A 22815-nucleotide genomic window follows, 5' to 3' on the forward strand; every position below is an offset into this window, starting at 1 on the left:
TATTTTGGCTGTTGTAGGACAAGCTTAACATTATTGTGCATTGAATCAGTCAATCAATCAACAGCATTTATAAAGTGCAACACTGTCACCCCTAGGGATATCTGGGGGCTGTGTCTTCATTGAAGAGCAAGGTCTTCAGTCTCTTTCTGAAGTCTGCAGCGAGGGGACTGTACAGAGCTGGAGGGGAAGGTTGTTCCAGGTCTTAGCAGTAACATAGGAAAAGGAGGGGCCCCCTCTGCAGCTGCGACGGATGCATGGTGTGTGTGTGCAAGTGCAAGAGAGGAGGAGCGCAGGTGTCTAGCAGGTTGGTGGAAGTTCACTCGATGGTTAAGGTAGGCAGGTCCTAGGCTGGGGAGGGCTTTGTAGGTGTATGTGAGGATCTTGAACTGCCATCTTTTCTGTATGGGGAGCCAATGGAGGTCTCTCAGGTGAGGGGCAATGTGGGTTCATTTAGGGAGGTCCAGGATGAGTCTGGCTGCTGCGCTCTGGTTCATGGTCAGTAGGCCGTCAAGGATGATGCTGAGGTTGCGTGAGTGGTCAGTCGCTGTGGGACCAAATTCTGCAGGCCACCACCTGGGGCCTTATGCAGAGATGTTCTTCCTGAAGATCAGTACTTCAGTTTTGTCTAAATTGAGTTGGAGGCAGTTGTCTTTTATCCATCTCGCTACGTTGGTCATTTACACCTACACTCTAAACAGCTGGCTCTATGTATGTCAATTCACCAAAATGTCAGGGGTAGAGGAGGTGACATCCATCACCCTTTGACCTTCACTTTCACATACACATTCACACATACAGACACTCACATATATATGCACTGCAAACAGGCATACAACATACACTTAAATATTTTTTTTACTTCCTTAAGCTGCCAAAAAGTCATAGTCCAGCTAATTGTACTACATTTTTATTACACTAATAGTGAATAATCTAACATTATTTACTACTATTGTAATAAAAAATTGATAGAAAACGAGGAGAGTTGAGCCCCAACAGATATCCAGAGGGCAAGGTGTCACTGTGTCCCAGACACTGATTATGCCAGCACTGGGGTTGCAAAGGCAGTGCCAGGGGTCGCAAGGGGAAAGTCATGGGTCACAACGGAGACACCTGGCGACTCCTAAATGATGTCCATAGTTGTATCCCATACAGAATGTGTCAAACTGTTGAATTTGCTGTGGTAAACTGTGAAATCAATTTCCTAATCTAGCAGTGACATTCATGAGTTTCAAGCATAAGCATAAAGCCCACCTTTTATTATAAAATACCTAGGTTAGTTTGGAATGGTTAGCAATGGCACTGGCTGTGAATGATGGAAGATAACCATGTTAGGCACAATTGTTTATGCATTCGTTGTTAGTATTCATATTTTGTTTTTATCTTGAACTTTAAATTATGTTATTCTTAATTGTATAGTGGATCAGATTTAGGGACTATTTTGCCTGTCTTTTCACAGTTGATCTGTATTTTTCATTGTTTATCCATTTTAATAACTTGCATTTTCTGCACTGCACATGGAAACTTTAGTATCTGTCATTGTTGCAATATACATGCATCAAACAAAACAAACTGCAATTTTCTTCATGCCAACGCATTACATGTTAGGATTATTTTTTTTAACGTCAGCCTCTGATGTATTTGCATAGAAAATGAAACCATCAAAGGAGGGAATGAGAAGAAAGTGAAATATTTTTAACAGCCAATATACGAATATTACGTTTGGGGAAACGGGGTGATTAACTCCCCTTTGTTGTCCTGGTCTTTTATCATTTGTGTACATCGCGTCTGTTTTTTTTTTTTTTTGCTCGATAAGGAATAATGTCCAGGGACAAACCTTTAAGGAAAGGAACTGGTGTGAAATGGTAATCATTCCCTCTGTGTTGACCAGGGGTCAAAAACGATGATAATTAGGTAATACAAAATTCAGAAAGTTGTCTTTAGTTTATTGAATTTCTGATTAAAAACATGAAGGGGTGCATTTTAAGTTTACTCGTTAATGATGTTGACGATGTTGAAGAATTTAATGTGGCCTGGAAACTGGTCTAACAGCAGGCAAAGTACCTCTTCGTGCATCATTTTATTTGTGGTAACTTGATTATTTTGTTTCAAAGGGTGTTTCTGTATTTTTAGTACTAAGGATGGAGTACAGAATACATTTTCACTTCTACTCTGCAGTGTATTTCACCACGCCTTTTCATCGTCTATGCTTTGGTTGGGCCTTAGGTTTCATGGTGATTGGTTTCTTGCTCAATATAGTTTTTTATAGATGTTCCTGGGGGAAGCATTGATGAATTTCTGCTAACATTGGTTAATGGGCTCTATGGGTAGTAATCCTTTTAATGTGTACTGCTAAATAATTCTGTGACATTGGATTTTTACAAAATAGAAAGAACGATTAGCTAGGATAGTCATTGGCATTTCTTGCAGAAGAAACAGATTTCCAGACTTATTCTTGTACATGCCATATTTCAGCTCCATCAATCCACTTTTGCTCTTGAAATATTAGTGGCAAATGTCAGCATTTCTGTTCCAAGTAGTTATTTATTTCAGTGCGTTTTGCTGCTACCCCCATTTGAAGTGCCATTCAGTCCATAGGGCGTTCCGTTTTTGGAAGGAGAAAATGTTAAGATGAAATGGTAGCAATACACATTATAGCCATCTTGTGGAGTTTCCTCTCATCTTTGGCAGTCTCTATATGTGTAAATGTTGCCCTAGGAGAGTATTAATGTACAGGATGAAAACAAAGGGTGTCAGAAAACATACTGGCTTTGCTTCTGCACCGGTTGCAATTTTGCTGTTTTCAAACTACACATAAAGTTGAGTCAGCACATAGCAAATGGAAAAGAGTTACAAATGTGAAATTGTGAAAGGTTTTTCCATTTTTTTAACGACAATGAGATTAGTGACAGAACTCCAGCAAAGAATCGTAACAGGCTTCTATTTTCTTTGCAGTTTCTTTCATAGCAACTTCATCGAGAATTAATGCCTTATCAATTGTTGAGAGGTGTTATTGGTAATTAGGAGCCCGTATTTCTGAGATCTGTACTAAATGTAAATCATTCCCAAACGGAAAGGCCGTCCAAATTCATGCTTAAAACATGATGCTAATTGAATCTAACGAAAATGACCATCTGGAATTTCTTTCTAAAAGGAGAGTGCTTTAAAGAATCTTTATGCTACCTTGCAGAAACATATTCACCTACAATGGGTACTTCAAGATACTGCAGCATTGAAAGCGGATTTTTATAATACTACACAAGGCAAAAGATTGCCTTCAAGTAGAAATTACATCATTTACAATTCCTTTCATCAAGTGTGGCCTTAAAAAGGAATGACCTATTGCACACAATCAATTAATTCCTGTTCAATAAACTCCAAAATAAATAAAGCATTACATTACACATGTGATCACAAAGTTATCTGTGCTAGGGCTTTTAGTTTCACGGTCTTATAGTGTGGGATTAAAGGCTATCTTCTCTGTGTAGATAGTCAAGAAATGTTGTGTTCCTGCACTAGGGTGACACGGCGTCCAGTGATACACATTTGCAGCCAATCAGTCAATTGGCTGGAAACACTAAAAACTACAATAGAATATATCTAAAAAAAACAGTTTCTATTTTTTATTCAAACCAAAAGAGCCAATGAGGTTCTCTACACATAGAACAACAATACACGGAGAGACAACCCTAAATAAAAAGTAACTTTAAAGAAGTGCGTGAATTTCGACAATGAAGAGAAATGTATTGAATGACAAAGCAATAAGAGGTGGGATAAAGAACACAAGAGAACTGGGAGCAGTTTCTGCAGGTAAAAATCCCCGAGACGTTTTCTACTTAAAGCTCAAGTTTTTGTCCCTCTAGGCCTTCTAAACAAGCTTCAATGCTGTAAACTCTGTGTTAAAGTGACACGTCCTGACATATAGCCAGAATAGTTTTCGGAATTTACATTGGAAGAAGTGTAAATACTATCATATTGTAACTTAAGCATCAGAAGTGCATGACGTTTGGCAAGTGTTATGTATTAATACTAACATCCAGAATTATGTATATTTGATTCAGTGGGTCAGAGAGCAGGCTTACAGCGTGCATCATTGTGCATCCATATGCCCATAACATAATGAAAACCCAATATTTATACATTTTGAATGAACTCACCTTCATCACCTTATTTTTAACAATAACACACATTTTCAAACACTTAAAAAAATATATCTCAGAGGCAAGAGGTAAATCCAAACAGCTTAATCAAATGGGCCTTTTTGGAGATGGCTTTGATAGATGTGCCAGTCTGTGGCAGAGGATAGCTGTCCTTGGGCAAAGGTCAAGAAAAGGAGGGTATTTTATGTATGGTCGCTCACTGCCTGGAAGATGTGAATGACCTCTTTCCAATGGAAAGGTATGTTGATTATTTCTGGCACTAGAACAATGCACAAAGGCAGGCTGGTTTCCCTCATGAAACAAGTGCAATATATTTTGTATTTAGAGGGAAATATTGGATTTAGGCAGGAGTTCTTTTTTGGTCTAGGGGTAGCCAAAACCTTTTGTTGTTCTAAATATCTTAAAAAATAAATACATGTACACATAGGGATTATAGGTAGTTCTCTTCATCTATTGGACTGCTGTAGAGTCACTCGAAATGTTGCTTCCAGAACGTAGCAATCGGTCAGCTCATTTCAGTCACTGGCTTCCTTCATTGTGAGTGGCAACATTTTGCTGCTTCATTTCTGCTTCTGAAACGGGCAATACTGACAATCACAGAACGGCCTTACCAATCGCTATGTCACCCCAGTCCTCCAAACAGCTCTTTTGCTGCACGTTGTATGGTGACAACAGCTTTGGCTGCCTACAGAGCATTCTTTGTGATGTTTGGTGCTTAAAGAGCAAAGGGCACTATATCAAATTTTTCAACAAACTTAGAAATTCCCAATCATAATGGCCTGACATAGTTGTGTCTCCAAACTATGAGGCTTGCTATTCTTTCGATTTGCAGAGGATATCTGATGATAAATTGAATGTACTAACCTTTTAGTATGTGACACTTTTTCAAGGCTATAGAAGCTCACATGACAGCATTTGACTGTGGTAGGCGGTGCTTAATCTGTGAAAGAATGAGCGCCGGGGCCCAAAGTTCTGCTCAGAAGCACTGAGACAGTGCTATTAAATGTGGGATTGCAAAATAACAGGGCTGTGGAGTCTTGAATCCACCTCATACTTCTTAATTGACTACTAAACACTCTCTACTCACTTATCTCACTCCTGCAGGTCCCTTCGTTCTCTCCTCGTGACTGTTTTTCTGTGTTTCTCTTCCTTCTCCTTTCATGTTTGTGTGATTTCTCCCACTTTCCCACTGAAAATGTCTGATGAGGAAAAATAAGTGCCAGTACCCAAAATTAGTGCTGGCATGCCCCAATGGATCAAATTAAGCACTAGTGCTAGGTGCTACTTCTCTCCAAGATCACTGCTAAGTTTGTGGCCTACCGTAGAGCCTTTACATGGTAATCTCTCTTCTATGTGTACTGTGTTCCTTAAACTGTCGTGTCAATCAATCAATCAATCTACTTTATTTCGGTAGGAAATATACCATAAAAGAACGATACAAAATATTTAAAAGGAAAATAAGACATAAAAACATTGGGTTTTAAAATGTAACCGTAAAATACAATAAGAGCTTAAAACAAAACAAGCTACATTTGGTTTGAATAAATATACAAGTATAATCAGGAGCTTACAATAGCTACTATGCAATGGTGCTTAGTCTGAAATATATTTTTGATCATATAATATGATGCACCAACTATGGGATTGCATTGCCCGCACCCAATATACGTGGGGGAAATTTGCCTTTTAGGATTCCAAGTCGGAGGTGCCAAATGGATTCGAGAAATTTTGCCAAGGAGCATGCCAATGGCACAGATGGATCTAATTTAAATATCCTCAAAGCTGGTAAGCAGTTCCTAAAGCCCATAAGTTTACATAAAGGAATAATCCAGCGAGCCCTTATTTGGTGTATGCGGGGCATTGAAAAAGAACATGGATAATAGATTCTTCATTCCCGCAACCCGTTTGGCATAGTTTGGACTTATTAGCTGAATTGGGCCAATTGTAAGTTAAAGTACACAGGGGGAGAGCCCCTATTCTAAATCTGATATACAAGGCACGTGCAAATGGAGAGAGTATTATGTCGAACTCATAATGGCATTTGATTTGTAAGAAATTGTCAGTCATGGTGGAGAGAGGAGCTACTGCCAAATACGATGTTTGAACATTTAGCCAATAAGTGTCCTTCAAGATCTGGGTGGCATTTTTGGGAATGGAAAAAGGGTCTGTCCAATAGTTCCCCAGCCCAAGAATAGAAAAGGGCCGCTCCACATAAATACACCACTTGATTTTAGTAGTAGAGCGGGTGCTCACCAGATTACTCAGCCCAATTCTATAAGGGATGAGGGAGTCTGAAGACCAAATCCAGATCCAATATAAAAGTGGCCTTAGAGCAGCGATGTGGCTAATGGAAAAGAGGTTAAGATCCATTCTAATTGGCAAGGTTGGGGTACTGGTAGGGACCCTCAACAACGTCTTTAAGAAGGAATTTTCCACTTTTTCTAAGTCCTCCAGATTGCAGTAGCCCCATAATTCAGCTCCGTATAGGCCCCCTCCCCCCCTTGCTTGAGATTTATATATTTCTATGGCGGGGGTGATGGCAAATCTGGGGGACCTAGCTGCAAATCTTGCAATACCACCCACCCTTTGTTTCAAGCACATCGATGATTTCTGCAAGTGGGCGTGCCATTTATGGGAATCTTCTAGTTTCAACCCTAGATAATCAAAGGCACCCACTCTTTCCAAGGTAACACCCTCCAAGCAAATAAGTCTCCTCATTTTGTGCCTTATGTCCCCAAATACCATGTATTTGGTTTTGGTTGAATTAATTTCTAAGCCATGATCTACACAAAAGGCCACAAACATCGAGAGAAAGTTAGAAAGGCCAGTTGCCGTTTGTGATATTAACAAAGTGTTGTCTGCAAATAACAGGCATGGTATCTTTTGCCCTCCCAGTCTGGGGGCATCATTGGAGCATTTCAAAAGATAAGGGATGCATGCATTTATAAATAAAAGAAAAGGTGTAAGAGCCAACACACATCCCTGCCTCACGCCGCGATGTGTGGGAATCTCCGATGTTAGTTCACCTTTCGAGCCCCAGCGGATTCGGGCACAATTGGCAGTATAGAGATCTCTAATTATGTTTATCATAGAACCGGGAACTCTCACTCTGCTCATGACTTTCCATAGCATTTGGCGTGGAACGAGATCTAAAGCGGATTTCAAATCTACGAATGCCACAAAAAGGTGACCCGAATCCACGTCGACTGTTTTCCATTTAATTGAGAGAAAACAAAATGCCTGGTCGATTGTGCTTACTTTGTCTCTAAACCCCGCCTGAAGGTGGCTAAGCACTTGGTTATCGTCTATCCATTTTTTTAGCCTACTTAATAGTTGATGACAAAAAATTTTGGGTAGATTATCGAAGAGGTTGATGGGTCGATAATTCCCTGGAATTCCCCTCTCCCCCTTTTTGTGTATGGGTACGATGGTTGTTCCTCCCATGACCGGGGATAAGATCTGGTTGCCAAGACAGCATTTGAGACTCTGTTCACGTACGGGCCCCATTTGGTCAGGTCTGATTTATACATATCCGAGGGAATGCCATCTGGCCCTGGTGCCTTCCCTAGTTTTTGGGCTGTAATGGCAAGCTCTGATTCTGTCAGTAAGAAGGGTGTCAGGGTAATCGGAGGCAAATCTAAATATGATGATTCCCCATAGCTTGCAGATTCGCATTCAAGTGGGGAGCCATACAGTTCCCTAAAATGGGTAAGCCAGACTTCAGGGGAGATGTAGCACTCTGGCTTTGATGCTTGATCTCGATCCTTTCGGGCCACCAGGGACCAGAAGCATTTAGAATCTGAGAGCCTGGGGGCCTGGACCAAATCTCTCCATAATGCCTCTTCCCAGTCATTTTTACAAGACTTACATATAGAGGCATAATTACGTCTAGCAAAAGCTATTTCATCTCTATCTTTTGTTCTTAATGCTTCTATCAGGGAGCTTTTAGCCTTTCTACATCTCTTATCAAACCACTTGTTGTTAGAGTTAGGTGATTGGTGAACTGATTCCCTAACAGATTTAAAGAATAGGTTTTTGAGATTGGAAAAATGTCCAAATGTAGGGTCATAACCTCGAGTGGAGGGAATGAAGAGTGGTCGACAAAGAGCTGATGGCTAGAAACTAAAGCGCATAGTTTGCCCCATAGTTTATTAGAGTTCTGAAAGGATTCCCATCTTATCACGCGCTCATTATTAGGGACCTTCAGGACATTAGTAATTTCAAAATCAGTAGAAGGCATGGGAGACATAGCGCCTGAAAGAAACTGTCTATCATATACTACTAAAAGAGGGGCGTGGTCGCTGGTATACTGATTACCCACTCTCACATCTCTTGTATAATGCCAAACCCTCAAATCAAAAAGGACAAAGTCCAAAAAGACCCCATAAAGAAAGTTGGACTAGCAGGGTGTCTGCAGGAAAACGTCCATTGCCAGGGTGAAGGCCATGGAGTATCATAAGGTCTATTATCTGCAGAGACCTATTACAAGCTTTAGGGGGGTTTGTCGGGGCGGAGTAAAAAGGGATGTTCCATATGGAGTCTTCAATCTGCGTTGCCTCAGCAAAGGCAAGGTTTGGCTCAATTGGCACATTAAAGCCCACGGCTATAACAATATGATGCGTTGAATAGAGGTCTGATACAATAGAATTCAAAAGCTCTATAGTCGGGGACAGCTGGTGAGAAGGGTCAGGTCTATTGCAAATATTTATGGACAAAACGGTGGGCCCAAGTTAGGTTGTATAACTATAGCCAAGATGTCGGGGGAGTCTACATGCAGTTCTTTTACTCTGCCTAACTCCGTCATTCTTACCCAAGTAGTGAGGCCCCCTGCTGCTCTACCAGCGCGCGACGGCTTTGCTTTTTTCGAAAAAGAGCTAAACCCCCTACCTATGCGTACTGTGGGTGGCCCAAGTTTCCTGGAACATACAAATATTGAAATCATCAATAAAAGCCCCCCAATCAGTGTCAGCTAATTTTCTGCAAATACCGGCCACATTCCAGGACAGAAACTTCGCTAATGGTGGATCAGTAATGCAATTGAATTCATGTGAAATAACAGCAAGATGGGGAGTGCTAGAATGCTCAACAGGGATTGTTGTTATAGCAGAACCATTGGAAAAAGATGACGTCCTCCAGGAAGGGACATATTCCAAAATTGGAGAGTTGTTAAAGGGTGGTAAGGCAGCTCGAGAAAAATTTGTATTAATATTATGAAACACAAGTGAATGTAGTCAATCAATGTCAGAAGTATTCCCCACAGAGTCGAATTCACATGCATTTTTTGCTTTAGAAACATGTCCCTGATCCTTCATCAGAGCTGAACTGGATATTTCCACATTAGAGGCAAAGAGCCCCAGATCCCTGTTCTGCTTTGTGGAGCCCAAGGTAGACAAAGATTTCGGTCTCCCAGTGCCAGAGGCAGGCCAACGGTCACTAAGAAAGATGGCAATACCCTTCCGTGTATGATTGCGTGCTTCCATACACAGCAAACCCTTTACTGCGAGTGATGGCTGGTAAGATTCAGTTTTAGGACATCCCGATCTCCAGTTTTGCTGCTTAGGCGGTCGGCTGATAGTATATCCGAATGGATAACTGAACTGCAGCATCTGACATGACGTAACCAATGCAAGGCCTTATTGATAAGCGAGGATTTATCCTCCCGAGATCTCGGGGTTAAAGGAGGAACATTGCACATATAAATGTAGTGGCCACTAGTAGAATGTGGGGGTTGGGCGTGCGCTGATATTTTGTCCCATTCCAAATTAATACGAGGATAGGGTTCCCCTGTAAGGCGTGTGATACTTTCAGGATTAGTTGCAGGGGTTCCCCGACAGTGCACAGGCTTTTTATTGCCTGGAGGATCATTAGGGCTTGGTAAAGGACCGAAGATTAAGTGATGGTCAATATTCAATGGGGCTGCCTTAGTTTCATGAGCAGGGGGAATCTCTCCTCAAAACATTAGATCTAACGGAGTTGAGGATTTCAAGGATTAGGGTTTTCAACTCTCCCACTTAATTCTTCAGACTGATCACCAGGGGAGTTAGGTCCTCTTGCAAAGAACTGCTCGCGGAATTAAATGGAATTACTCTAGCATGAAGTGATGACAGAGTGGAGCATTGTCCAGGACTTTCGTCTCCAATGACGAAAAGTGGTTAGTGCAAGGAATTTCATGGATGATTGCATCTATTTGTGAAGCTTCAGGTATAGTTTGGGCTGGAGAAAGTGTAGGGGGAATATCATTTGTGGTGGCACCCTGGATATCCGACGCCTGATGACAAGCATTGATAGATTGTGTGCCGCTATTATTGTGAGGACTGGCGGTAAGAAATGGGATAAGGGTACCCGTCCTCAGCCCTTTCCGCAAACTTCTCACTTTCTTACTTAAGATCAATTCCACCTCTTCAATTAAAGTGTCAATCTCATTGGTCACAGTTTGAGAGTGGTTGCGTGGGTTTAAGGATTTTAGGAATCTTCGGTTGGGCAGAACCCATAACGGGGCTGCCCCTCGCCTTGCGTTTCCCCATTGTAAATAAAAGAAAGCAGCACAAACCATAAAATGGTGCTTCAGTGTCACAGACAAATGTCATCCAAGAGCCCTACCTTAGATCATAGAGGGGGTGCCCTGCCCGGCCTCCAACAGGCTCTGACGAGTGCAGACGGGCCCGGCCTTAGTCTGGGCACGTCCCGCGCAGCAGCGTGCGCGGCACGCTTTATAGCGCCTGTGTTGTCAGTCCGGCCCCCAGGCAGTGAGCAGCAGGCAGGGATCCTGGGACTCGAAGTCCCACCAGTAAGTAGAGCAGCGGTGTAGCGGGGTGCGCGGCTCGCTTTATAGCGCCCGCGTTGCCGGTCCGGCCACCAGGCAGTAAGCAGCAGGCAGGGATCCTGGGACTCGAAGTCCCACCAGGAAGTAGAGCAGCGGTGCAGTGGGGTGCGCGGCTCGCTTTATAGCGCCCGCGTTGTCAATCCGGCCCCCAGGCAGTGAGCAGCAGGCAGGGATCCTGGGACTCGAAGTCCTACCAGGAAGTAGTCGTGTCTATACTGGGCTGTGATAATAAGTAAGCATGTGTCAGTGTTCTGAATCTGTCTTTTCGTTGTCTCTCCACTTTGTTTTCCCTCTCTTGCTCAATAGCCAATAAGGAAAAATAAGATCTGGTCCCCAAAAATGAGTGCTGGTGAGCCCATCAGCAACCGCCGGCTCAAATTAAGCACGGTCTCTCTCCTTTTGTCTCCCCTGTTCCCTTTTTCCCCATTCATGTCCAAGCCATAGATGCAGAATTCTGCATCACTTAAAGTGTTCAGTATCCCCGACCTGCTCAATCGCACAGCTCCATTGGCTTCCTTCTCCTTCACACACTTTGCTGGAGGTCATGACTATGAACCTTTTTCAGCTGTACTTCCCATAATAAAGGGAATCCAGCTGTTGCACTGTAATAGGTAGACTAGTGACATGATAGAATATCTTGGTTTCTGAAGAATGTTTGTATGGGTTTGCTAAACCATTCATTCTTTGGGCGTTCTGTCCAGGTTGCATGTTACACCCCTTATGTAATGTAATCAAGGGCTCTCTGAAACTCACAAAATACTGCTTTGCTTCCTCCTACCTTGTTATCCATGCCTACCCAATTTTTCATGTTTTCATTCAAATTACGCATCTTCCCATTATGAAAATCCCTTCACGGGTATAAAGTGCTGAGAACATTAAAAACATGCCATTGTGATAAAAGGCTTTTGAAACATCAATCCACTTTCAGCTCAGAATACTTACAATTAGTCAGTCTCAGGATTTAGGTTATAAACTCCACAAGTTCTTACAACTAGCAGCGGGGACAAGCAGAGATGTGGATTAGCAATTTCCATATTGCTGTCCAAGACTTTCTCAAATATTTTTAAATGTATTAATTTAAGGAAAGCAAAACCAGAGGTTGCATAGCATAATGCAAACTGCTTAAAATGAGGAGTTCTACGGGGAGTAGGGAGTGGTTTTCTGTCTCCCTTACGTTTTCACCAGGGCTCAGAGTTAACACCTGATATTAGCATCAGGTGTTTTTCCACTTCCTCTTGTATTGTAAATGGAATGACAATTCTCACAGAAGCAAACACTGACTGTTGGTTGTTATTACAAAGTAATCATTTAACCTATCGAATTAATATCTCTTTCACACTGTTATTGATAACTTTTGTAAAACAGCACAGCCTCAAATAAAGGGCACAGAATAAAACATTACCTTAGATAAGTGGACTCCTGAAAAGATGATCACTCGTGAGCGTTCCTACTAGATAGTGGTCAGTGCTATTACTTACTAGTAAGCACTCTGCGCTCAGTTTCAACTCATGTATGCAAATGTACGTTGAGAATGCATTACATTAGGTTGACAGTGGCATGCTATGCCACATTCATAAATAATTCCAGAACCATTTACTATAGAAAGCAATAGAAACATATAGCAGTTGTGAATGTGGGGCTTTGCACCTTGGAGGAATCCCTGCCACCCAAATGGGAGAATTATTGAAATAGGTGACGCCCGTCACTTGAACAGGCTGTCACACTACATCTAAGGGAAACTCAAACAACGTAATGTCGCCTAATCTATCGTTATTATTGTACCTTTGCATCGTGACAATAACTTAGTATTGTTACCACTATTAACTGCTCACCTGGCTCTACGGTCGGAAGTAATTCTTATAGTGCGACTGGAAAACGCAGAAGAATAAGGTATTCTGTTTGTCAGCATCTATAATCATTAATCGCTGTCTTTTCCTTGTTTACGCTGTAGAGTAACTGAACAAAGAAAATGAACTTTAGTGCGTAAACTAAAACGCTTTTTACCTTCGTTTTATTGTAAGCTTTCTTCCTAGCAACATTGTATTTGTAGCCGCTCTAATTGAGGGGGTGCTGTTCCGTTACATCGTTTATGGTCTCTGGTAGTCAATGCCATTACTGGGCACAATGGCACCTTCAACTTCCAATATCCAGTAACGCTGTTTTACACACCGACCTCATTCGACTTTCAGTTGCTGGGGGATGTCCAAGTCCCACTGCTACTATTGGGAATCTTGTGTCTGACTGCGGCACAGCGGGCTCCAGCAGTCACACAGTCTTCTAAAATGGTCCCATTCCTACCCACTTCACGGACTAAGAGAAAACACAGTACTAGATTATCACTGAGAAGCTACAGTAGAATGTCTCAGTTGAATCTCCGTTGCAGATCAAGCCCACATTTTGTAAAAATAATTTGAGGCTGCAAGACCATCGACTAACTGGCATTTCTTCTCCCTCACGTTTCTTCCCAGAGAGACAAAAAAAGGTTGTCATTCATCCCCCATTGTGTTTGGTTTTTGGCTTTGACCGCCTAGTTATTTCTATTTGCTTTAAACATACGAACAGACTCGGGGTTGTTTATGTGGGTGACGACTTCCCACAGATCCACAATCAGGTAGCCTTCCTCTGCAGCTCTAAGCAAAGCTCTTAGTTGTCAGACACTGACACACAGTTAAATGCCTTAATGCCTGTATATTCCGCTGCCCTATCTGCTTGGACACAAGTTTTGATCGGGCGGAGATATGCTGGTGGTATATATCTTTATTTAAAGTATATTTGAATAATTATTGTGGCACCAGACAGCCACAGTTAGAGTTTGGGTTAACACAAATGTAGAGTCCAAAGTTGTTGTACTGCCCCTACCTTCTAGCTTAATGAGTCTTGTATTTACCAGACATAAAAATGTAAATGCCAGAAAAAATGTATAGTTTCATATGTGGCCCCAAGCGAATTCATTAATATTGAACTGTCACCCTTAAAATTGATGTCAAGCATATTATGAAAATGTGATTGTGGCTTTAGGTCTCTATTTCTTGTATTCTTTAAACGATGACTGTCTAAATGGGCACCATTTTAACGTAACTATACGTATGGTGTTTCCTTCTCTGTCTTGCAAGCACCCTGTGTGGAAAAGTGAACATAATTTTTGGTTTACCTCCAGAATCTCGGGTTTTGGACGAGGCCACTAGGTGGTGCTGGCAAAGGTGATAACATATATGTAACTTGATCAATTGTAAATGCAAAATCATGCAAGGGCAGACTGGATAAGCAGGTATTAACTTCAATGTACAGTACCTTTGCCCTTCTAGGTCGACTGGCTCAAGCCTCTGCACCTCACTGAAGTGATCCTAATGAGATGCAGGTCTATGACTGTTTAGGAATTGGAATTCCCATAGCATCATAAAACCTAGGCAACCTGCTTGGCACATTTGAAAAATCACTAGCTTGTGCGCCACTGAAGATGCAGACCTACCAACTTGTGAATTTTTTGTGCTGTGTGAGCAGGACCGGGCCATGAAGGGGGTGGGGCTTAGTGCCAAGTACAGCTCAAGGCACTCCTATTTTCACAGCTCCCCCTCCCACGACACCTCCTCCCATCTGTCAAAAACCTAAATTAAGCATTGGAGGCTGCCAATGATGTCCTGGGGAGGTTTCAAACCTCATAATGGACATCGGTGAAGCGAAACCGCCAAACAATTAGCTGGAAACCTGCTCTCTGCAGAGGTTTCCAGCTAATTGTGTTCCCACCATGTGATATCGACTCCTCACCAGGTCAGAGTAGCAAATATCGTGTGGCACACAGTGGCATTGTGTGAGTGGGCAGGTCTGGAAGATGATAAGAAACAGTAAAGGCTGTAGAACTATTTACCTCTATTGCAAAAGCAGTCTCGTTGCCATGTATGTTCCACTGGAAGCGTACCCTGGCCCGAGAGCTCCTGAGTGAGTCTGGAAGGGAGGGCCTCTCCATGTACTTTGCAGGTGGCCCCCTCACATTTTGTTACGCCAGTGGTAAGTACCAGTTCTAACTATGCAGTTCCTATAAGTTTTAAGACATACAAAACATGAAAGAGTTTTGACCATTCTCTAAATCTTCAGATAGAAAGAGTAGGACTGCTGCCACCCTGTCCACCTCCCGTAACACGCCACATAAAAAAAATAATTACTCAATGACAACTCAAAACAAATTATCCAAACAAATGGTGGTAAAGAGTAACATAAAAAATTAGGGACATATTCATTGGAAGGACATTTGAAGAGAAAAGGCAGTGACTGTCCGTGGCACACAGACATGGATAGAAAGAAGGGAATAAGACACCTTGGCGTGTGCAAATATCACCGAGACAAGCACAGTGAAATCTGGGATGAAAATGTGAAGAATAGAAACTTCAGCTGCAATCAGAATCAGATAGAGGGCAAAAAAATAAATAAACTGAAGGCACTTAACAAAACCAAAAAGCAAGCCCTGCATTTTCACAGCCACTCCTTATGTGTTTAGGAAATGGCACTTCATGCTACCCAGAGCATGGTAAAATGGCAACAGCAGCACAGGAGTCACCTGCTGGCGACTGATTCTTACTGCACTCCGGAATCCTGAATATATGTAGGGCTGTGTTTCCTTTTTACTAAATTCAGTACGGTTAATTTGACACCTGGAAATAGACTATACACTCCGGATGTGCGTCCACGCAACAACATTAACACAATATGATTATTACATATTTTTGTTATCTATAACATTCATTTAATAGGGTTCAAGTAACATTAATTTATATATGCATAAGTAGTAATGGGTCTCAGACTCTTCTGTGTGTTTCTCAGTAGGTGCTTTCAAGCGAACCTAGTGAAAGAAGGTTGACTACTGTGAACGTGGACATCATTCCCACATATAGGATAAATAATCATGAACCCGTCGAACACTCAGAAAGGCACAATTTCTTGGTACAAATTGATATTTCGAAATATAGGAGGATTGCACTTTGGCCTGGCTTTCCATTATTCACTGTAACATACTCTCTCATCTCTCTTTCCCTAGACATACCTTGGGAACATGCTATGGCAGACGAACCCAGCACCTTCCTTAACACTTGCCCTCACTGCCTTTTTCTGCCTGATGCTCGTGCTTGTCCAGTAGAGAATTGCCTACAAGGACCTGCCCTGCTGCAATCCTGCAAACAAGAGCAAGGTGCGTATCGTTCAGGAGGGGATTCAACTATAGTGAAAAAGCTGTGATGATTTGATCTAAAACTTTCCACTCAAGACAATTTACATAGCATGCACAGCAGCAATAAAAAGGTGCACGTTACTAATTCACTCAATTGCATTAGACATGATTTTAGATGAAAAAATAGGTTCATGGGATGTGCTGTCTCACACAATAACGTGTATTATAACCATAACCTTATGGCAAAAAAGTAACAGCATGGATTATTACCATGGACGTCAATTCACTGAAATGCCAGGGGAAGAGGAAGTGACATCATACGCCTTTTGACCTCCACTGTCACTCACTTACACATACACACAAATTCACTTACATACACTCTCTCTAACAAACACACATTCACCTGAAAGCACGCACACAACATACATTTCAAAGCATTTTTTACTTAGCTCAGCTGCCACGGAAGGGAGTATTCCAGCTAATTGTACTCCATTTTTATTGCACCCACAGTGAATAATAGCATATTATTCACTATGGGTGCAATACAAAAATTGACAGAAAACAGAGTGTGGAGCCCCAATTGACGTCCATAAGGACGAGCTGCCCCTGTGTTCCTGGCACTGAATTTGCCACCTTTGAGGCCAGGAGTTGCTAAGGCAGTGCCAGGAGTAGCAAAGGGCAAGCCAGGGGTCGCATATGTGACTGGTGGCGACCTCTAGATGGCATCAATAAATCTCACTAAGCTACAAGAGAGACTATACAGAAAATATGGTCACTTCCTCATTAACAGCCACTAGCCAACCTTCATCTGCGCAGAAAGGACACCAGCAGAAATCAAAGCTCCTGTCACTGCAAAGTGACAGACTTCAAGACAGTGCAGTGTGGAAATGTTTATCAGCAGAACAGCAGATGACATGAAATGGCTCTGGGACACAGTAGGCTAGGATTGTGATTCATCTGAAGTGAAAACATTCTGGCACTCTGTTTGCCCAGGCAATTCTGATATCTCAGCTGACTATGATACTAAACATAACCTGATACAGATAATGTAGGAAATTGAGTTACTGGTTGGGGGGAGGGTGAACCCTAGTCAGCAGCATCCACAATCTCTGTCAGGGTGAATCACTAGCAAACCCCAAATTAACCTGTCCTTAGTCCTCCTGCTGCCTGGCACAAAGCAGTCAGGCTTAACCTAGAGACTATGTGTAAAGTATTTGTGCAGCACTTGAAACAGTAATAAAGTGAAAATGCAACACAAGGAAATCCTCACACCAATTTAGAAAAATAGAGTACCTTTAATAAATTATTTGAGACCAAAATGGCAAAAATTCAATCAGTAGAATGGTAGGTATGCAATTTTAAAGTTTTAGGTAAAAATAGCGCCAAGATGCACAAAGCCACAATTGTGATTATCTGGTCACGATAGACTAGCATAAAAATCACAAGTTCAGACTGACCTCATGGAACGCCGGCATAACAGGGACCAAGCTAAGCTTGCTATACAAAGTATCTTAAATTCTAGTTGCAAGCGATGCGAGATCCCACGTCAAGGATGTGTCCCACTGCTATGGTTTTAAGAATGCTGTGGGACTGCGATGGGGAGTCCCGAGTCACTGTCAAGGATGCTATCCACAGCATAGTCTTTTCTGTTGCTGAGGCGTCGATCAGGAGACCAGCTAACTAGCCCTTAGAGTCACCCATTTGGTCCTGGGTTCAAGAAGCAGGTCCTAAACTTTTCAGTCAGGCAGCAGGGCAACAGAGTAGCAGTCCTTCTTGCAGAGCAACATAACAGTCCTTCTGAGTCTCCCACAGGTCCAAAGGTGTGCTAAAGAGTTGGGTCTGAGGTTCTAATAGTTATACATGGTGCCAGCTTTGAAGTAGGAGAAGATTCTGGAGGTTTTCACCCTTATGGGAATTTCCTGCCTCTCTGCCCTGCCCCCAGCTTGTCTAAGGACACAGAAGACTAGTGTCAAACTCAGTGTGAGAGCGCTCAGGCAGAGGCTTTGAGATATGCAAGCCTGCAAGGTGACAGTTCCTCCATGCTATCAGGTCAGAGACAGCCCATCTTGCCATCATCTATTCCCCCTTTGTCTCACTGTACAGGAGCAATATGCAAAGACCAGGTGCCAGCTACACCCAGTCATATTACCCAGGATACAGCCTACAGGCACCAAATGGTTAGGAGCAGAAAACGCTAACTTTCTAAAAGGGGCCTTTTCTGAATTGGAATTTAAGATTAAACTTTACTATTAAAGAGGGTTTTAAATTACAATTCTTTAGACACCAAACCCGGCATTCATGTGTGCTCTCTATTGAAAGTTAGCACTTATTAAATGTAATAGGTTAACCCAATTTTATCCTATGGGAGAGGTAGGCCTTGCAGTAGTGAAAACAAATTTAGGACTTTTTCACTAACAGGTCATGTAAAACTTAAAAGCACATGTCCAACTTTTTAAATACACTTCACCCTGCCCTCTAGGCTATCCAGATTCTAGGGACTATCCTATTCTATGTGTGATGTAAATGTAGTAAAAAGGAAGATTTAGGTCTGGCAAAGGGTATATTTTGCCAAGACAAAATGGCAGTTTAAACTGCCCACACAGTCTGCAATGGCAGGCCTGAGACAGGTTTAAAGGGATTCTGAGTCAGTGCCATAATTAGTGCTGCACGTCCACCAGTAGCATTTAATTTACAGGCCATGGGTACATTTTGCACCACTTGAGTGGGGAATTACAAATAATTTAAATGTGCAAAGTGGGTGTAAGCATCTCCACACCAGGACTTTCCATTGCCTTGGCTGCACAACACATCCTTGATGCACGGGATCTTGCAATGCTATGCAACCAGGATTATAGGTACTCTTGCTCAAGGGGTCTCAATTGATCCCTGTATGCGTTCCACGCTCCATCATGGTTGGCCTCAACTGGTGACTTTGTCCCAGTCTGGCGCCATCGGATAGCCACAATTGGCGCTTTGTGCTTTTTGGTGCTATTTTCACAAAAATCTTTAACATTGCATATATCTGGTTCTACCATTGGATTGCTATAATTTTGGTTTTCATTTATTTATTTTACTTATTTTTGTAAATTGGCTTTGGATTTTGTTTGTGTTATGTTTCTTTTTATTACTGGTTGAAGTGCTGCGTAAGTACTTTACTTATTGACTCTAAGTTAAGACTGAGTTTTAAGTGACAAGCTACCAGAAGGTTAATCATAGGTTCATTTGAGGTTTACTTGTGACTTCACCCTGACAAGGATTGTGGTTACTGACTGAGTTGGGTTTCATATCTTGCAACCAGTAACTCAATTTCTTGCAAGCCTCATATGGAAGTTACTTTGGGGGCCTGGCATAATAATGTTCCTCTCCATAGGCCTCACATGAGTGTCCGTCATGCCCCTATAGTTGCACTTTGCTCTCCCTCGGTCTGCGATGCCACTAATTTCGTCTGCAGGCACATGCAAGCTGGGAAGATTTGACTACGATGATTTGCACAAACAATGTCCATATGCCCTGTATAACTTGTACCATGGCGTTCCTGTGCCTTATAGCGTATACATGAATTGCTGCGCGTACCACAGATTGGACCAAGTTACATTTAAAGTGTTTTTATTAAGTCTCGGAACCAATCTATTCCCAGAAAAGAATCCGTCATCACAGAAACATGAGTATGTGAAATGGCTGTTGTAGAGAAGAAATATATTAAGTTAATTTTTGGTTGATGCAGTGGAGTGTAGAGAAAAACATTTCACTTTCCAATGTGTGTAAAAATCCCAATTGCCTCAGCAGCTTTTCTCAGTGAACAGCATTAGCGAAGGAGGCCTCCCTTCCTGCCCGCTGGTTCTGTGTTGCTTCCCAGGACTTAAAGGGCAGCATTTCATTTAATAAAAAATAAAACTTTATTCATGTTTCTGTACTAGCCCAAATAATTGAGTTAGGGAGGATGTAGGGCATGGGATTTCATTATGAAACATGAAGCTTTTCAGAGGTCTTTGTCCATTGGACATGCTATCTTTTTCAACATTCCACACCCTGCTCTCCCCTGTAAAAATCCCTGTTTTCTTTCCTCTAACAAACCCTAGCAAATGCAGAAACTCCCAAAATGAAATGTGCACATTTGCATGAGTAAACCAGGATTCTTAATTTCCGAACACAATTCAACTTTTTAAACACCTAATTGAGATTTGAATGCAGAAAAAGTTTTACAATTGAGAGCAAATGTATTTCATGATTTCTTCATACAAGACATCAAATATTGTTGACAACCCCTGGCACCATACACAGTTCTCGCAGGATAAACAATATGAAAAAGTAAATGGATAGTAAGAATAATATACGTTCTTGTGGTCAATAATGCAACCATGAAACCACAATAATTAGCCATTAGAATACAATGCTCATGTTATACTTCGAGGCAACTTCAAGTTAAATTCCACATATTATTGAGTATGCACTGCATTACGGAAAGCGGTTCCTTTGCACACATTTAATACATTCTTATTGAGAAGGCACACAATAGCTGAACTAATCTGGCAAGCCACTTTTGGAAAAGGGAGATTTTTTTTTTTTTTAAAGTACAAACAATTCCTAGATGTGTTCTTATTTTCCATAAAGGAAAGGGAAATTGTGGTTGTACCAACGTTTGGACCCATCAACAAATACTCTTTAGTTTCATTATTTTCAACCACAGACGACGTTAGAGAAACAATAATTAGGCTTCTTGATTCTGTTAGAGGCCACGCTGGAAATAAGCAAGTAGCCATGCTAAAGAGTCGTACACCACTTACTGGGCTTGCTTATGAGCAGTTCATTTGCGTGTCATCCAACAGGCACTAGGACAGATTGAGCAGTGCTTAATTTGTAAATAAAAACGTGCCGGTGCCCAAAGCTCTCCTCTGAAACACGCAGCTGCTACAATTAAATGTGCAAGCACTGAATACTGAGGCAGCGTAATCCTGAAGCCACCTCAGCCCTCTTCAATGCATTTAAAGCCACTCCCTGCCCCTGCAGCTTTCTGCTCTCTCCCATTGTGACGCTTTTTTGTTTTTCTCTTCCTCCGTCTTTCCCAACTGTGTCTTTTTCTCACAGGAAATGCTTGAGGCAGAAGAATAAAAGCCGGCCCTCAAAAATAAGTGCCAGTGCTCAGCACCGGAAACAACAAGCACAAGTTAAGCACTGAGATTGAGAGTATTATATAATGGTGGGGCGGCTATGCTGAACAGGACTGTTGGCAGACTACCACCCATTCTTTAGTAGATGAGCAGGTAGATTTGTTATTGTTAGCACATTACCAAGTTCACCTAATGGGCTCCTCTTCACAAAATGACACACAGCACAAAAATAGTACATTGTTTTTCTGCCTGAAGATTCGTTGAAATTCTATTTGCCACATGCTGTGTTTTCAACTTAACTGCTAGCAGGACCTTAGGTGAAATGGTTTCCTTTTCTATTGAAATGTAAATCTCTGAACCATGCATACAATAGGGCAAACTATAGAACATTAATAGTGTGTGCAGCTAATGAGCCACAACATGGACACAGCTATATACATACTATACATAAATATAAGTATATTTTACTGTATCTTCCTTTAGAGCTTTTATGTTAGGTTGGTCAATTTTACCAGCCGCCCCCTTCAGCTAGCATGGGTTTAGCCACATAGTTTAAGAATCCTCCTATTAGAGGAGACCAATGCAGATGTCTTTTAAGGGTGCCAGATCTGAAATTATACCTGTCCAAAAAAGCATCTTGTCATACTGTTAACTAACCAGATGATTGTTTATTGTTCTACAAGTCTCATTCTAGCATCTCAGTACACATTTACAGGGGTGGCTACTACGCTATGGCAAAGGAGCATCACCCCCCCTATCCACCAGCAGCCGTTGCTGAAAACGTTTTACAACAAAAGTATAATAAACTGTATTTATTATCCTTTTGTTGTGGGGGGGGCATGGGGAATGATGGAGACAAGGGGAGTGCATTGTGCAGTCCCCTCAGTGGGCATGTATGTTTGGCTGGCCGTCTTAGCCGGCCAAACACACATGCGCACTGTGCTCTCTCCAGCACTGTGCTGCCAGGCTGGAGAGAGCTGGCACATGCTCCCAGTCTGCATGTGAGCACCCTGGATGGGCGCTCACAACCAATCCAAATGCTGCTCTGAGCAGCTTCAGGATTGGCCGCAGGGCAGACTGGGAGCCTGTGCCTGGAGTGATGGGGGAAAGAGGAGCGGCATGGCAGCAACAGAGCAGGTAAGATTTTATTTATTTAACTTTTTATTAACTGTTTCCCCTATTTCACCCCCCGTGCGCCACACCCGCCCCTTCAGAGCGCAGCAACTGCATATTTACATGTTTCAGTATCTGACAAATAGAGGAAACACACCCAATGCCGACAGCACAACAAGTTGGGAATTAACATAGTGGAAGAAAGAAATACAAGCTTACCATAATCCCAGTGAGCAAGCAAACTCCTTTTCCACAGTATGTGTTAGGTACCATATCACCATATCCAATCGATAAAAAAGTTATTGAAATTAACCACATTGCTCCAAGAAAGTTGCTAGTGACATCCTGTTGATCGTGGTATCTAAATAAAAGAAAAGGCATACTTTCTTTACTCTACTTATTTCTACAATCCAGTGACATGTTTTCAATAAAATAAATACATTATTATTTGATGAA

General features: G+C 42.0%; 1 protein-coding gene across 2 annotated transcripts in view; it reads right to left on the minus strand.

Annotated features, from left to right (window-relative positions):
• The window catches only part of KCNN2 (potassium calcium-activated channel subfamily N member 2), a 558376-nt gene that overhangs the window by 249777 nt on the left and 285784 nt on the right, over positions 1-22815 (minus strand). For both annotated transcript variants that reach the window (XM_069226506.1, XM_069226510.1), the window contains exon 4: positions 22579-22720. In XM_069226506.1, the coding sequence (XP_069082607.1) occupies positions 22579-22720 (142 nt within the window). The remainder of the gene's footprint in view (positions 1-22578; positions 22721-22815) is intronic.

Source organism: Pleurodeles waltl, chromosome 1_1 (genome assembly GCF_031143425.1).
Source record: "Pleurodeles waltl isolate 20211129_DDA chromosome 1_1, aPleWal1.hap1.20221129, whole genome shotgun sequence".
NCBI classification, from domain to species: Eukaryota; Metazoa; Chordata; class Amphibia; order Caudata; family Salamandridae; genus Pleurodeles; species Pleurodeles waltl.